Source organism: Mercurialis annua, linkage group LG5 (genome assembly GCF_937616625.2).
Source record: "Mercurialis annua linkage group LG5, ddMerAnnu1.2, whole genome shotgun sequence".
NCBI lineage: Eukaryota > Viridiplantae > Streptophyta > Magnoliopsida > Malpighiales > Euphorbiaceae > Mercurialis > Mercurialis annua.
Genome location: NC_065574.1, coordinates 15,115,717 through 15,132,183, shown reverse-complemented (window position 1 = coordinate 15,132,183; position 16,467 = coordinate 15,115,717). Strand labels below are relative to the sequence as shown.

Genomic DNA, 16,467 nt, shown 5'->3' with positions numbered 1-16,467 from the left:
AATCACATTTATGCCACGTCGGGCCCACGTTAGACTTTCCGTCTCGATGCCAACAATTTCATTATTGTTTTCCACATTTATCTCGGTATCTTATGTACTCGAGAGGCATTGCAAAATAACATTAACATGCATGCATTTCAAATACATAAATATAAGCGATGATAATTAAACAGAGTTATAACGTGGCAATTCATCGCAAAATAAAGCATGCTAAAAGTTCCGTCTAACTAGACAATTCTACTGCAGCGCTACGATAGGAAATATTTACAATACCACTACACCAAAATAAAATGAAGTCTCGTCAAAAAGATAGTCTACGTACCTGAAAAATGGTACAACAACGAGGTCAGATTAACTGGTGAGTTGACATCTTACAAACACACATTAAATAATTTAACACGTTGCAAAATAGGCATATTATAATATATACTACCGGTTAAATCACAGAAACGTAATGCTTTAAATGAAATGCCATTTCTAATCCATTTTCCTCTAAGTCTCCTTTCAGACTTAGGTTAACAAACTAGTCGGCTGAACCCGTACATTCGCTCGACTCTAGTTTATTTTTCCACAATCCTTTACAGCTCTAAACCACATTTTAGGCTGTTTTCCAACTTATCTCATAGACTCAACGACCGATAACATTTAATGTTCCATGACGCCGTTAGTCCTTAAATTAATCGACCGAACTCTATCGTTCCATCGCCGTTAACTTGTTCGGGGTTCTAGACCGTCGTCTTAGAAACTCTCCCGCAATGTCTGGACCGTCGTCTCAGACTTCCAGACCGTCGCCTGGATTCACACAGCCATTCCACTTTACTCATAAAAATAAATATGAATGCTATAACTAGTGATCACACAGTCCTACTATGGCCCAAATAGGATGGCACGTTTCGTAGACTCATTCCATAATAATTTTGTTTACTCAAAATAAATATACGATATATTTAAAATGCTTTATAACATTAATTTTCACATTAAAGTAATAATAGTAATTTTATTACTTTAATATATGCATGTAAAAATGCAAACTCACAGACTGTCGATCCACAAATTATTTTACGTCACGCTAATCCACTTTTAGCTCCTCGGCATTTATTCACTCAACGCCCCGTGGATTGAATGCATCCCCGTTCAAGATTGACATTTTGTCACATCTTTTAACGTTCGATAATCTCAACGTTTCTCATTAATACTCACGATCATTATCGTGACCCGTAGATACACTACGTATCGGGTTCAATCTTAGGAATCCAATTAAATTCAAAGTTCGGTCCATTCTATACCCTTAGGTAAATTTTACCATTTTACTCTTTCGGAAAAATTTCCATAATTTAAAAAAAAAAATATTCGGACCCCTCAATTTCCATATCACAAAATACCATTATTTTCAAATCCCTCTTTTATAAAAATAATATATACACATCCTTTAATTAAAATTTTCCAATTTTAATTAAATAACCCATTAATTAGTTTATGTCCAACTAATTAATACTAACCCATTTAAAATACAAATCTTTTGGGTCTAAGCCCAAATTAAAAGTTTAAAAAAAAAACTTAAATTTTTTAATTAAAACAATTCAAGGCCCCACTTGCCTTTCAAGTCCACCAAAATTCTATTTAGGACATATTAGTCCTTATACTTTTAAATCTTCAAATTTAGTCCTTTTAACCAATTTTTAATTTATTACTTACCTTTTAAATTTAACTTTGGGTCCAAACTTATTTAGTTCAAGTCTAAATAAAAATTCCAAAGTTCTAAAGTCCGGAATCTATTTTACGGTTTTAGCTCCACTTGGCCCTGGTCCTTATCGGTTCGGTTTTAACCCAATCGAGTCTTGGCTCGGTAAAACAGAGCCACCGTGCTCCGTTTACCGGCCGGTAGTGGTTCGCCGACCACTACCCTACTCTCTACCACCTATACCAAAATATAGCCAATTAATTTCAAACACAATGAAATTTAATTCCATCAAAAATGATTAATCCCACACTTGATTAAATATCACAACACCAAGTTCACATTTCAACTATTTTAAACAATCATTCATTCACCAAATAATTTTCACTAACATTGTCAAACTATTTTTAGTCTATTCGGACACATAAAATTACCACTTAACAAATTTTTCGACAAACAAACATTTCTATAGCATGCTTACAATAATTGAATCAAACTAATCCCAATTTCATGCTTATTAATTCAACATTAAACCAAAAAATTAAAAAGTATATCTTTTCTTTAAATCTTTAACTAATTCGGCTTATAGCTCCAATTTAACATTTCAAATGCTCAATCCATACAACTCATAGCCATGATCTCAATTTAATATTTCATAACCAAATAAATCATGCCAACTACACAAAATTTATGGCAAAACCCATGCAAAAGCCCCTGTACTTTATCTGTTTTGTTCGAGAGGTCCCTGGAGCAAAGTTTGTCGCGTTTGAGTCCCTGTACTTGTCATATTTCTAATTTTAAAGCCCTTTGGTGGACGGAATTTGGCAAGTGAGTCACACTCTCCGTTAGTGAGAGTGAAAGAAAAAAATGAAAATGACAAGGTAAACTTTTTTAATAATTAATGGCATGGTAATTAATTTTTTTACATATATATGGTGACATGGCAATTTTATATGATGAGTGGGGCATTTCTTCTTCATTACTTTCTTTCTGAATCTCCAATTCAAAACTCCACCCGTCCCTAGCGCCTACAGCAACCAGAGCCACAAGAACAACTAACCCATGTCAAAGGTTGAAGTTGTTCTTTCCACTACTTCAGCCGGGAACAATCTTTTTCTCGGCATGTTTAAACATCAATCACCGCCACCAGTTGAAGTTATAGAGGAAAAATCGCAAATTTTCAATTCACAGGTCATAATCAACCAGAACCAAGCTCATTTCAACCAGAATCCAGTTGTATTTCTCTGTTCTCTTACGCACAGTTGCAAGAACATCACTAGAATCATCTGTCTCCGCCACAAAAACAACCAACATGCCTATCTTAGAACAGAACAAGCTCAATAATAAATGCCCAGGTGTGGTGATAGAGAAGCAGATGAACGGTCAAAATTACTTAATAATATAACAAGAGATTAAATTTGAAAACCCAACTGAAAAATATTGATCTTTAACTCTAGCAGATTGTGAAATGTAGCAAACAAACGTATGTAAATATGATCCCACAAACACCCAAAACAAGAAATGCATACAAGTACAACTACCAAAATAAATCTAATATTTACCTTTAAGAGTTGTGAAATAAAAGAAAAAAGATGGTATTTGTGGCTTAGTAGGGTTCGACAATTTGGAGTAAAAAATGGGAGGTTTGGAGTTTGTTTTTTCTTTGAAAAGAAGAAGATGAGTAAAAAAAAAGGAATTTCTATTTTTAGATAATTTAAATTTAATGAAGTGCTAGCTCTTTTGTCTTGGAGAGCAATTAATCCCCAACTAAATGACACCTTTTTACCATGCATTAAGACACGTGTCCACCCCATGTGCTTCTACTCACTCAAATATCTTTTTGTCTCTACAAATTCTTTTGTGTAGAGAATTTTAGCTCTATTCATAAAATAATGCCACTAATAATTATTTTTGACGTTTTTCGAAATACTATAAAATCTTTCTTGAAAAACGTTTCCGCACTAATTAATCTATTATAAGGTCAAACCTTTTATAAATATATTTATAATTTATCTTTTTAACATTTTAATAATTTAAAACGATTTTATCATTTAATGGCCGAAAATTACGAAAATGCCACCCATGCACAAACATCAATTCACGTAGCCATGCACATGTAAAAATTAAATAATAAAAAAATCTAACATCACAAAAAAATCAATCACACGGAATTAACAATCAAAAATTAATTTCTATATCGGTATCCTACCGTCACTAATTTCCGATTCGCCGTATTTCCAAAAATTCCACGTTTTGAAAGTTAGGGGTATTGCAAATCACATATCAAAAATTTCTGTCTGTTTGTTCAAAATCAATTTCAAAAAATTGTCAAAACCATTAGATCAGATAATGGTCTAGAATTTCAATTGCCTGCTTTTTATCAGTAACAAGGTATCTTACATCAGAAATCTTGTGTTTATACCCCTCAACAGAATAGCATTGTTGAGAGAAAACACCAACATATATTAAATATTGCTCGAGCTCTTTGTTTTCAATCTACTATACCTCTCCATTTCTGGCCTGAATGCATCCTGCATTCTGTTCATCTTATAAATAGAATCCCAACTCCAGTCTTGTCAAACCAAACTCCTTATTTCATTCTTTATCAAAAGCAGGCTCTTTATTCTAATCTCAAAGTGTTTGATTGCCTTGTATATGCAACAAATGTGTTAGCACACAAATATAAATTTGATCATAGAGCAATTAAGTCAGTTTTCTTAGGTTTTCAACCAGGCACAAAAGGTTACAAATTACTCAATCTTTCCACTCAACAAGTTTCTATATCTAGAGATGTTCAATTTCATGAAAATGTTTTTCCTTTTGCTAAATCTTCTGATGATACAAATCAATCTTTCTCTCAGCTATCTCATGATTCACCACTTGCATTTTTTGACAATCTTCAGCATAATACACACCCTCATGTTCCTGATCAACCACAACCCTCGCTGAAAAATCCTTGGTCCATTACTCCTCCCTCTCCCATCTCTCATTCTCTTGAATCAGTATTTCAGGAAGAGGATTTTCCAATTCTAAGAAGATCCTCCAGAACTACAACTTTACCCTCTCATTTCAAGGATTATACTGTAAAAATTCCCCACTTAAATAAACCTACACATGTTTCTATTGCTCACACCACCACTCCATATTCATTAGACACAGTCATTTCATATGAGAAACTTTCTCTTGCTCATCATGCTTTCTCTGCTGCAATAACTACTTTAAAGGAACCAGTCACATACAATGAGGCAATTCAACATGAATGTTGGAAACAAGCCATGCAAACAGAGATTGATGCTTTAAATCTCAATAACACATGGACAATTACTGAGTTACCTCCATATAAACACACTATTGGCTGTAAGTGGGTTTATAAGCTCAAACACAAAGCAGATGGCTCTGTAGAGAGGTGTAAAGCCAGACTAGTAGCCAAAGGTTTTACTCAACAAGAAGGGATTGACTATTTAGAAACATTTTCTCCTGTTGCTAAGATGACCACTATCAGAACTCTTCTTGCCTTGGCTTCTATTCATAACTGGCATCTTTTTCAGCTAGATATAAACAATGCATTTCTCCATGGAGATTTGCAAGAAGAGGTTTACATGAAGCTACCTCCTGGCTTTACCACTTCCAAACCAAATCAGGTGTGCAAACTCCAAAAGTCTCTCTATGGTTTAAAACAAGCTAGCAGAAAGTGGAATGAAAAGTTAACACAGCCATTACTAAGTCAAGGTTTTAGTCCTGCTGCAGCTAATCCTTCACTATTCATAAAGTATGCTGGCTCCACTTTTCTGGCTTTACTGATTTATGTAGATGATGTTATCATCACCAGCAATGGCATTCATGTTGTTCAAGCCATAAAGACATTCCTACATGTTCAGTTTTCTATAAAGGATCTAGGCACACTCAAGTATTTCTTGGGTTTTGAGGTAGCAAGATCAAAGTCTGGCATAAGTCTTTGCCAAAGAAAGTATGCATTAGATTTGTTACAGGATTTTGGCTTGCTTGAAGCTAAACTAGCACCTACTCCTATGCTCAAAACCATCAGATTATCAGCTGCAGACAGTCCTCCTTTATCTGACAATAGTCTTTACAGAAAGCTTGTAGGAAAAATACTGTATCTCTGCAATACCAGGCCTAATCTCTCTTTTGATGTTCAACAGCTGTCTCAGTTTCTGGATAATCCTACAGAATCTCATCTTTCTGCAGCATATAGAGTTCTGAAATTCATCAAAGCAGCACCTGGTAAAGGTCTTTTCTTCCCTTCTCAAGGATCTTTACACTTAAAGGGCTTTGCTGACTCTGACTGGGCCACTTGCAAAGACAACAGAAAGTCTATCACTGGTCTATGTGTTTTTCTTGGTGATTCTTTGATTTCCTGGAAATCCAAGAAGCAAAACACTATCTCCAGATCCAGCTCAGAGGCTGAGTACAGGGCTCTTGCATCATTAACTTGTGAAATCCAATGGTTGATTTATCTACTTCAAGATTTTCACATTCCTCATACTCAAGCTGCTTCTATTTACAGTGACAGTCAGTCAGCCATTCAACTGGCTCATAATCCAGTCTTCCATGAGAGGACAAAGCATATTGAAATAGACTGCCATTTGATAAGAGAAAAGATAGCTGCTGGGGTTTTGCATTTGCTGCTTGTGCCATCATCTTTGCAACTTGCTGATTGCTTTACTAAGCCATTAGCTCCTATCCAGTTTCATGCTTCTATCTCTAAGCTTGGCATGCTAGACATTTTTGCTGCCAGCTTAAGGGGGGATAATGCAGTATCTCCAAATATGCTACATCAGCATAATCCAGGTGAAGGCAACATGCTCTCCTCATTGGTGCATTCACAGCTGCCATGTCAGCAATTCACACGATCATTGAGACATCAGAATCCAAGAACACACATGCATTCCTCATGCAGCACAAATTACAACAGCACAAGTTACAGCTGTCACCAGCTATCACCTCGAATTAAGAAAGATTCTGTTAGTTAACAGCAGTTAGGATTGTTAGTTAGCAAAGCAGTTATTTTAACAGTTTTGATGTACTCAGTTAGAAGTCGTTGGCTTTCTGTTAAATGCTTGGTCTATAAAAGCATGACAGTTACCAACTTAGCTTGTAATCTTCATTTTATGATTAATAAAGATTCCTTTCTTTTTCTCAACATTATTTAAAAATTAAACAATTTAATATTTTATTTTTGTTTCCGTCAACAATTTAATCCTTCTGTCTATTTGTTTTTGTATTAATCAACCGAGTCAATGGACTAAATAAAAAGAATTAATTTTAAAGAAATTATTTGGTCTCCCGCTTTTGTTTTTGTCTAATATTTCGTCCCTAAAGTTTGAAATTAATTTACCCTTAAATCCTTTGACTTGGTTAACTAACACCAAAAATAGACGGAGAATCTAAATTGTTGATAGAATAAAAAATAAGAGACCAAATTGTTTGATCTTTAAACAAAAGGGACCAAAATATGAATTATGATAAACGTGAGAGGTTTTAAAATAATTTTCTCTAATATAAATTACATGTTGTTCCACTTCACTTGTTTTTTTTTTAATTATGGTGACAAAAAAAACCCTTCAATTTTTTAAAAAATAGTACTTAAGTCCAGTGTTTTAGAATCATTTAAGCTCTTAAAATTTTTAAATGATGCAAATAAATCTTTCTGTTTGAAAAAAAAAATCACAGAAACAATTAAAATATGGAGGATAAGTGTCCAAAAATTAAATAAAAAGGGATTAGGCGTTGTTTTCAAAAGATTTAAGGGATTGTTTTTGCACCATAATTAAAAACATTAAGGGCCCAAGTGGCCAAAAAAAACTTAAGGGTTTATGTTCAACTATTTTTCTCTTCAATTTATAGTTTTTTCGACTCTAATGTGCTGTGAAGAATCACCAGTTTTGTTATCTTCTAAATTATCAAAAAACGGCGATTTTTCGAGAAATAATGATATTTCAGAATGGAAAGGAGAATATTCGGATATGAATAAAATTTTGTTAAAAACTTGATAATCGATTAGCTTGACTTGGACTATTGTTCTTATCCTCAAAATTTTCAAAAGAATTTATAACGTGTTACACCTAATCAAGTTTAAAACATTTTTATATATAAGGAAAATATCAAGTTGTATACGATATCCAAAAATTAATTATAACTAGGTCGATGCCCGCGCGTTGCGCGGTAAAATTAAAAAGTTTTATTTTTTTATTTAAAATTTTCGGTTTATTCAAAATTATTTTAATTTTTTTATTGAAGCCGTTTTCAATACAATAATTGAATTAGTTAGTATAAGATGTTTTTCTTAATTAAATTGAATACAAAATCAAATGAAATTTATTTATTTGGTTTTATAAATTACTTTATATCTATAACTTAAATTAAATTAAAACTATAAGTCATATCAACTTAATGATTAAATGGAAAAAATTGATTTGAAAATAAAATTTAGTTATTTAATATAAAAATTAATATTCGATAATTATTAACATTATTATTATTCTAAAACTTTTCAAATTTAATAACCATAAAACTTTAACATTTTACTATTAGTTTACACTTTAAATAATTATTGTTTAAATTGAGTTTTAAAAAATATTTTATTTTCTAGATTATAAAAATAATATATCAAAACTCTTCATTTCATAACTTACAAACATCGATAAAAGTACTCTTTCAATTTCATAACCATAAAAAAATAAAAATTTTATATAAATATATAAATTTAACTAACTAATTCTTCCAAGCAACATAAAAGAATGAGTATATGATGTTTGTTTATTTTTGCTGAATTGAATATGCTATATAACCAAATTAGGAACATCACAGTGACAGAAAAAAATAGGTTCTACTTGTATAATTAGTTAAAATCTTTTTGAGAAATGAATATAGATTTAGAACTAACTAAAATATGGATAGAAGTAGAACAGAGATTACAATTTGCTTTATAAGGTGAGACTCTAGAAAAACATCAGTAACATGAAGAAAGTGAGATCTGCTGCACACGGAAGGCATCATATTAGTTATATTTAACCAAGACGCATTTGTGCTATTATTAATTTGTATAAAATCCATGTCGAGATGTTTCAGAAAAGATAATTTAATAACCTGATACTAAAATTATTATACACATACAACCTATACTAAAATTATTATTTGAATATCCATTAGCATCAACATATTGATTTTCAATATTAGAAAGAGCCAAACCAGTAAATGAAGGATGAAAGAGATGTTAATACCTTGAATTCTTAAAAGAATCAATTATTTAAGGGTTATATTTCTTAGTAGTTATTCAAATTCAAAGTCAATTCTATTCAGAAACTCCAAATGTAGCAAAGACTAACCAAACTCAATATTCAGACGCAAATATTTATATTCAACAACTTCAGATTCTGTCAAAGAATAAGTTTTGAAGGGATTCTAAATTGAAATGGGTTTCTGAGATGAATCTTGATAACATATCATGTTTGATTATTACACCTAATACCTTTCGAGTTGCATTGTTATAGTAATCATCACGACCCAAAAAGAAACCGATACCTTTCTAGTACATATCACATATAAATCTAACAAACTTCATAATAGTTAGAATACCTCAAATCAAAATACGTACTGCAGAAAATGGATTGCATGATTCTAAAATCAAAATATCAACTGACTGCACATGAATGTTGCTTTATGTTATATGAAGATTAAAAATGCCTTGAAGGGAATGAAGGCCAAGCATAAACAGAAATAAGCTTAATGATTAAAGGAATATGATTATGGTTTTTTGGTGAACACCATATTGGTAAATAAATTTAAACAACTATAATTCAATAATGCTTTTAACATAAATTCAAGTCTAATTCAATACAGCCAGAAATGCATATTTACAATAGGAACATAGTCTTTTGGCAAACACCATATTGGTAAACAATTGTAATTTAATAATGCTTTTACAACGTAATCCCAAATCTAGTTCCATTTATTTATTATGGTAAATTAAGCAAATAATGAAATTTGTATTATTAATTAATGATCTTTAGATGTGAATAGAGGTTTGAATGTCTTGAAGAACCAAATACAACATTGATTCTGATTTTTATCTTCGTCCCATAAGCTGGAAAATTATTTGTCTCGACCTCATTTAATCGAATACCTTATATGCAAAAGAGTTATAGCGTACTAACTTAGGTACAATAGCATAGCATAAATGTTGAAGATTCAATATTAAGTAACCTGACCTGAATTCTGCAACAAAAAACAGACATTGATATGCTATTGAGCTGGAAATCATTTTGATGAAAACCACTTGATTCCACCTGATTGTTTCTTCTTTATTTCCTTGCCAAAATCTTCTTGTTTGGAAGACCGAAAATATCACTTCAAATGTAATGTTTGTGATTGTAACGTTTTTTGTGAATATTGAAGAGTATAACAGTTATTTTGAATATGAATGAGCAAGCAGACAAAGGATCGCACAATGTTGATTACTACATCCTTTAGAGAAACTCAAGAGTTTTAGTCCACTTGTCTGATTTAAGGAGATCCATTTGTCAAAACTTTTTGAGAGTTCCGAATTATAGTATAGTATAGATTAATAAGCATTAAATACAATAACTTCACTTCATACACCATTTGAATTCATATTCTCAATTTGTACGATAGACCTATTTATTTTTGAATTACTTTTTCAATAAGTGAATTCAATCTTAAACCTAGCGTTGGGTATACTGCTCCCAACCATCATTTCTTTCTGGAAAAATTATTGCACGCAACCGTTACGCCATGTTATTCGTGTAACAAATCAATGGTGTGTTAGTCATGTGGAAAAATTAAATAAAAAAGGTACTCTATATGTAAAATATAGTTACTTTAAAATAGAAGGATATGAGTTGGCTTAAATAGTTTATTTGTATTAATATTCTAGATAATTTTTTTTCTTTTTTCATAAAAAGAGTTGGCCAAGGCCAGAGGACTAAAAGTTTCTGCTAATTGATAAAGGTTCAAAAGGCAGCTTCATCTGCAGAAGAGAGTTTGCTGAGAACAAAAACAGGATCTCCAACTTTAATCATCTTCCCTTTAACTCCATTGCAATTGTCTTTCCAAACTAAATACTGCCCAAAATACACCTGCAAGAGTTGCATTACATGCTTGCTTAGAGTTTATAATAGTGTAGTCGCGACGGATCAAAAAGTTTCATAAGGTGAACACAAATATAAAATATGGTACATAATTACACACTATATGTTCCATGTTTGCAGAGCCAATATATATTTCAAAAGAAAAAAAGAACATAATTTTGTTTGTATAATTCTATGAATCTCACCTCCCCTTTGTCTTTCATATTCGGGCGCAAAATCTTATCAGAATGAATATCCTTTAGTGTAGCATGTGGCTCCGGCTCTGCTTCTGCAGTTTCTTGATTAATGGTAGGTATCTACAAGACAAAATAACTCTCATTCTAAACACTCAAATATCGTAACCGACAATTTTGACTGAATCAAACCGAACTAATTTACGTTGACATCAATTTTTTCCAAACAAAACAACCAGTTCGAAGTGAGCAATTGGTTGGGTGATCGAATGAAATGCTCACCCTACTCTCACATACATTATAGGAAATAGAAAGTTCCATAACTACACGAAAAAGCGATCATAAATCATACCTTACAACGAGCGCATAGTCTGATCCCTTCAAATGAGAAATTATTTATTTTAATGCCTTTCCATAAGTCCTCAGCAAATGGTTCACAACCATCGACTACAATGCTGTAACATCCAGGAATTTAGTTAAACAATGTAGCTAGATAGTGAGTTCCAACATATGCATGTAACCAATACCTTGGCCTAAATCGATTCATCAAAACCCCTTCCTTTAAATGTTTGTTTAATTCATCTAATGATCCCTGCAATCGTATGTTTCGACATAAGTCATTCTAGTTCATCACAATCGAAACCTGAATTCAATCTTAAAGTTGGGATATCCATTTGAAATATTGGATAAAACGACACAATAAACTCGAACAAAAGCAATATACAATAAACTTTACCTGAGATGCTACTAAGTATGGACCAAAGTCATTAAACAAAACATTGTGTCCAGGAGCATACTCATCAACCACCGGCCTAGTTTCTGATCCTGATATTCGCACATAAACGAAAAAAGTCAAAGGATAAACCTGAATTAGTTTAAGAAGTAGTAGCAAAAAGATGAAGCAAACCTGAATTAAAACGAACAAGACGACAGGGTTTGCCAACATAATCAGAAAACCATTTTGCAGCTTCAGGTCCTTCATCCAGCACAGAGCCACACCATTCCCATAATTTCACACCATCTGATGTTACTTCTGGTTTCGCCAGTGATATTTTGAGCTCATGCATCCCAGGACCCTTTATTACTGTCAAACATTAACAAAAAACATTCATTAAATTTGAGTCTATATATATGCAGATCGGAGCTGTAAAAAAGCCTCAAGTTCAAGAAATTAATTGGTTACGCATATAAGAATTTTGATTAGGTTCCCAATCTTCAAGAAATGCATCGTCAGGTAGCTCCACTTCAACTAGAGCAAGTTTTGGTTCCACTCTTTGAGTTAGCGCTCTCCCTTTTTCATTCACCACCATCCAGTTTCTATCCCATCGGAGTCCTGTATTTTCAAAATCATTAAATTTAACCCATCTTACACAGATTTACAGCTAGGTAACGGAATACTTAGACACGGATATGGAGAATCGGTATTATTTTAAGTTATTTTATGTTAAAAATGAAATTTCGTATTTCTAACATCAAATGTCTGAAACATTTTCAAAACAGAAGACGTTGATTGCTTGAAGTGTGCGTGCTATCTAAATTTACAGTAAAAAAGTAACATTAATAAAGATGGAAAGAAAAATAGAAAAATGCCTGTAGGAGTGATGGGTGCATGAGGAACAGAGACGGCTTTGCATGATTTGAGGGGATGGACATAGATCATTGTGACTTTTGCATTTCTTTCCATCTTCTTCAACACAATTTCTTTTTTTTCTTTGCTTAAACAATAGAAGTGTAGTAGGTTATACATAAGTTTCATCTTTATCAATCAATTTATGCTTGTCTTTATGTAAAGACAGTGACTCGTGAGGGTTTGAGCTGATTATTGTTTGAGAGCAATGTTTGGTTTATTGCATAAAATTCATTTGGCTGGATACTCAACTGATTGCCAACACTGCTCACACTACCAGCTGCCAAGTGAAATTGCACATTGTTGTAAAAGAGGACTCCACCTGTTTTAACTCCTTTTAGAATCTCATGCACACTAAAGTCGAAGAGAAATTAGTTTAATATTTTTTTTTTACTTTTGCTATAAAATGTTTAATTAACGTGTAGGTGTTTTATGTTTTTAATTTGAACTTTTTACAGTTATTTTTAAAATTATATTTGATTTATAAGTGAAATAAACTAATTAATACTACTTTTTTTGTTATAAGAAATTGACATTAAATTTAAAATCCAAACAACGTCTATTATATTTTTGTCTTCACATTTGAAAATAATCGATTTAAATATTATTGTGATACAAAGAAGGGATTTTTAGACAAATACCCCCAAATTACTAAAATAATCTCACAAATATCTATTGACCAAAATTAGTTAAAATATACCGTTTGACTAAAATAAGTTGCAAAAATAATTTTTCTGTTGTGAGAAATACGATCTGATAAAAATCACAGACTTGTCTCGCGATTTTATAGCAGATTTTTTTTTTCAAAATCGATGAAGCATAGACGAGCAAGATGTATTTTGTCTCGATGCGTTAAACTTTTCTATAAAATTGGATTTAATGTTGCAAAGAAATTTAGGGTTTGGGATCAGAGAAGAATTTTTTTTGCATTTTGTTCATCGTTTCACGATATTGGGCTCTCTGGATGTTGTACAAATCGGTACAGATGTTTCAAATAATGATCCTCAAGAGATATGTTGAATCTGCAGCTAACCATTTTGGTAGATGTATGTGCCTTCAAACCCAATTATTTCTTTAATTTTCAAATTTTCAGTTCATGATATTGTGAATTATTTATTCGAAATTATGTATATGTTGGACTGGTATCTATCAATGGCGACGGAAGTTGGGTCTGTGAAGGTTTTGAAACGGTAAACACAACACCCACGATTCTGTAAGTATTCATTCAATTTTTCTCTTTTCAAGTAGGGAATTTTGGTTTATGTTTTACCTACAATTACCCAACTTGTGTATGATTATCATTGGACTTTACTTTTTAGCCAAATTTGGTTTTTTTACTGTAATTAAGAACATGATAGTAAACTGATTGCCTTTAGCCTATAAAGCTGTTCTAATAATGATTTATCAGGTAGAACAGGTCAAAAAAACAGGCTTCAGTTCTTGAGTCTTGAACAAAGAAGAGTTTCTCTACTGGAAGGATATTTGTCTTGCAAAGTGGTGCTTCCCGATCCAAAGTTTTGGTGTTTTTATTATCCAATGATTCAAAGAGGTGGATTGATGGCTCCTGCCTTGCAATGAATTTGTGAGGTTAATATAAGCAAGATTCAGGTTATATAGTTAAAATTGGAAATGATCAGTGTTGTTTCACCCAATATAATTCACACTAGCTGGAGATGTAGTTTTTAGTTTTTCTCCAAATATCAAGTCAATTGTTGTGTTAATCTTCTGTAATGTTAGAGATGCTCATGAAGTTGTACATTTTGTATAATTATTAAGAATTATGTAATCTTGTATCAAGAATTCAGAGTTTACCAATAGTGAACTATCGGTTTCTATCAATATATAAAAAGATACAACTTTTATTATCAATTTATTAAAAGATAAATTTACTATTGATTTACTATCAGTGTTATAAATATATACAAAATTAGTTTATCTTTTAGTTTACTAACGAGTAGTTAACTTACGGTCTACTATCAGTTAACTAATAAGTAGTTAACTAGTGGTCTACTATCAATTTATTAACGGTCTACTGTCAGTTAACTAATAGGTAGTTAACTATTGGTCTACTATCAATTTACTATATTTGTTTGTTCTTTACGATTGCGATTTTGCTAGCTATTTTTCTTATAAGATGGAAATAATATTTTGGAAATTAACTATAAATTTATCGACAGTTTACTCACGGTTAACTAACGGTGTACTATCACATAATTTGTATTAATTTCTTAAAAGATGGAAATTAACTATAAATTTATCGATGGTTTACTCACGGTTAACTAACGATGTACTAAAAATAAATTTATTATGTTTAAAATACAAAATTCAAGTTTACCAACAATTTATTAACCATATAATCATTATAAAAATTATTACAAGTTTCCAACGGTTAACCTAACGCTTACTAACAGTGTATTACAAACAAAATTATTGGTGCACCATTAGTAAACCATTGGTTAACCAACAAAAAAAAATAATTACAAAATTTTATTATAAACCCTTCGTCTTCACCACCGCAACAGCAACTGTCAAACAAAACCTAAATCGTCTTTTTTAAAATCCAAAATTATTAGTTAACCATTAGTTAACCATTGGTTAACCAACGACAAAAAATGGTTATAAAAATTACAAATTAAAAACTCAATATGGTTAACTAAATATGGTTAGTGACAAAAGCATCAGTAATGAAACTAATGAATGGAAAAGGAACTCTTAGCTAACACATAGTTAACGATATAAAACCACTTTAAAATATAAATAAATTTACTAATATTCAACTATTTGTTTTCTAATAATCAACTATCTATTTTTTAACAGTTTACTAATAGTCAACTATCGATTTACTACCGACATATAAAAAAATCATTATTTTTTTACAATTGGTTTAGTAATAGTTATTATTGGTATACTAATAGTTTACTAATAGTCAACTATCAATTTACTATCAATATACAAAAAAAAAATCATTACTAGTTTGCAATCGGGTTACTGATAGATAACTATCAGTTTACTAATAGTTAACTATCAGTCTGCTATCGGCATACAAAAGGAAAGTCCATTACTATTTTACAATTGGTTTACTAATAGTTAACTAAGGGTGTGTTATCGAAAATTAAAATTCAATAATCCCCCATCAAATATAAAATTCTTTTATATTGAGCCATCATTTGAATTGAAATCTAATTCTAATCTAATTATTATTAAAATTGATAATATCAATATAAATATAACACGATATAACTTGTAGAACAATATAAAAACACACGTGGTCTTAGTTGCAAAAAAATTTGAAAACATATGCTGATTAGCATAGCAAAAATAAAAGTTGGTGATTTTTGGTGAAAATTAAAAAATCATGTTAAAACCGAAAACATATAAAATTTGGTGATTTTTGGTGAATTTAAACCCCTCTTTTTTTTTTATCTAAAAGACATAAAAAAATGAGGTTTTGATATTTTGTGTGAAGTTGAGGGGCGCAACTGATCATTTTATCTTTAACTAATACGTACCTTTTTCAAAAAAAGAGGAAAATATATGCTGATTAGCATAGCAAATACATATACAAGAAAATATTACTTCATTTTCCAATGGATACTAACAAATCTTATTCATCCATCAATGGACAAACTTCACCTGATTTATTGAATTCAAACATTTATTAAAAGTAATCTTAAAGACACACTGGACAATCTATAAAAATGATGAATCAAGGTTTGGGAAAGCTAGTCTTGATCTTCTGAATAGAATATTCACCAGTTTTACAGGCCTTGCCAAGAATTCCAAAGAAGTTATAGGAAGTGCATAAACAATTTCTATTATCATTGAGTAGTTTTATCAAACATAACATGTGCATCATTGAAA

At 31.4% G+C, this 16,467-nt stretch overlaps 1 protein-coding gene across 1 annotated transcript; it reads right to left on the bottom strand.

The window, feature by feature from the left end:
• Window positions 1-10,502: 10,502 nt before the first annotated feature.
• Window positions 10,503-12,858, bottom strand: LOC126682840 (uncharacterized). Its single transcript, XM_050378606.2, has 8 exons — window positions 12,570-12,858; window positions 12,163-12,312; window positions 11,887-12,063; window positions 11,716-11,804; window positions 11,507-11,571; window positions 11,332-11,434; window positions 10,992-11,102; window positions 10,503-10,794 (listed from the first exon to the last, which is right to left on the bottom strand). The coding sequence occupies exons 1-8, from the start codon at window positions 12,733-12,735 to the stop codon at window positions 10,669-10,671; spliced, it is 987 nt and encodes a 328-aa protein (XP_050234563.1). The 5' UTR covers window positions 12,736-12,858; the 3' UTR covers window positions 10,503-10,668.
• Between the last annotated feature and the right edge of the window lie 3,609 nt (window positions 12,859-16,467).

What these genes read in the sequence shown, in the direction of transcription:
- LOC126682840 (XM_050378606.2), bottom strand. Translation starts at nt 12,735, where the DNA reads ATGAAACTTATGTATAACCTACTACACTTCTATTGTTTAAGCAAAGAA. An exon ending in TGCACCCATCACTCCTACAG is followed by an intron (nt 12,313 to 12,569) that starts GCATTTTTCTAT and finishes TTGAAAATACAG; the next exon opens with GACTCCGATGGGATAGAAAC. An exon ending in GACTATGCGCTCGTTGTAAG is followed by an intron (nt 11,103 to 11,331) that starts GTATGATTTATG and finishes TTTGTCTTGTAG; the next exon opens with ATACCTACCATTAATCAAGA.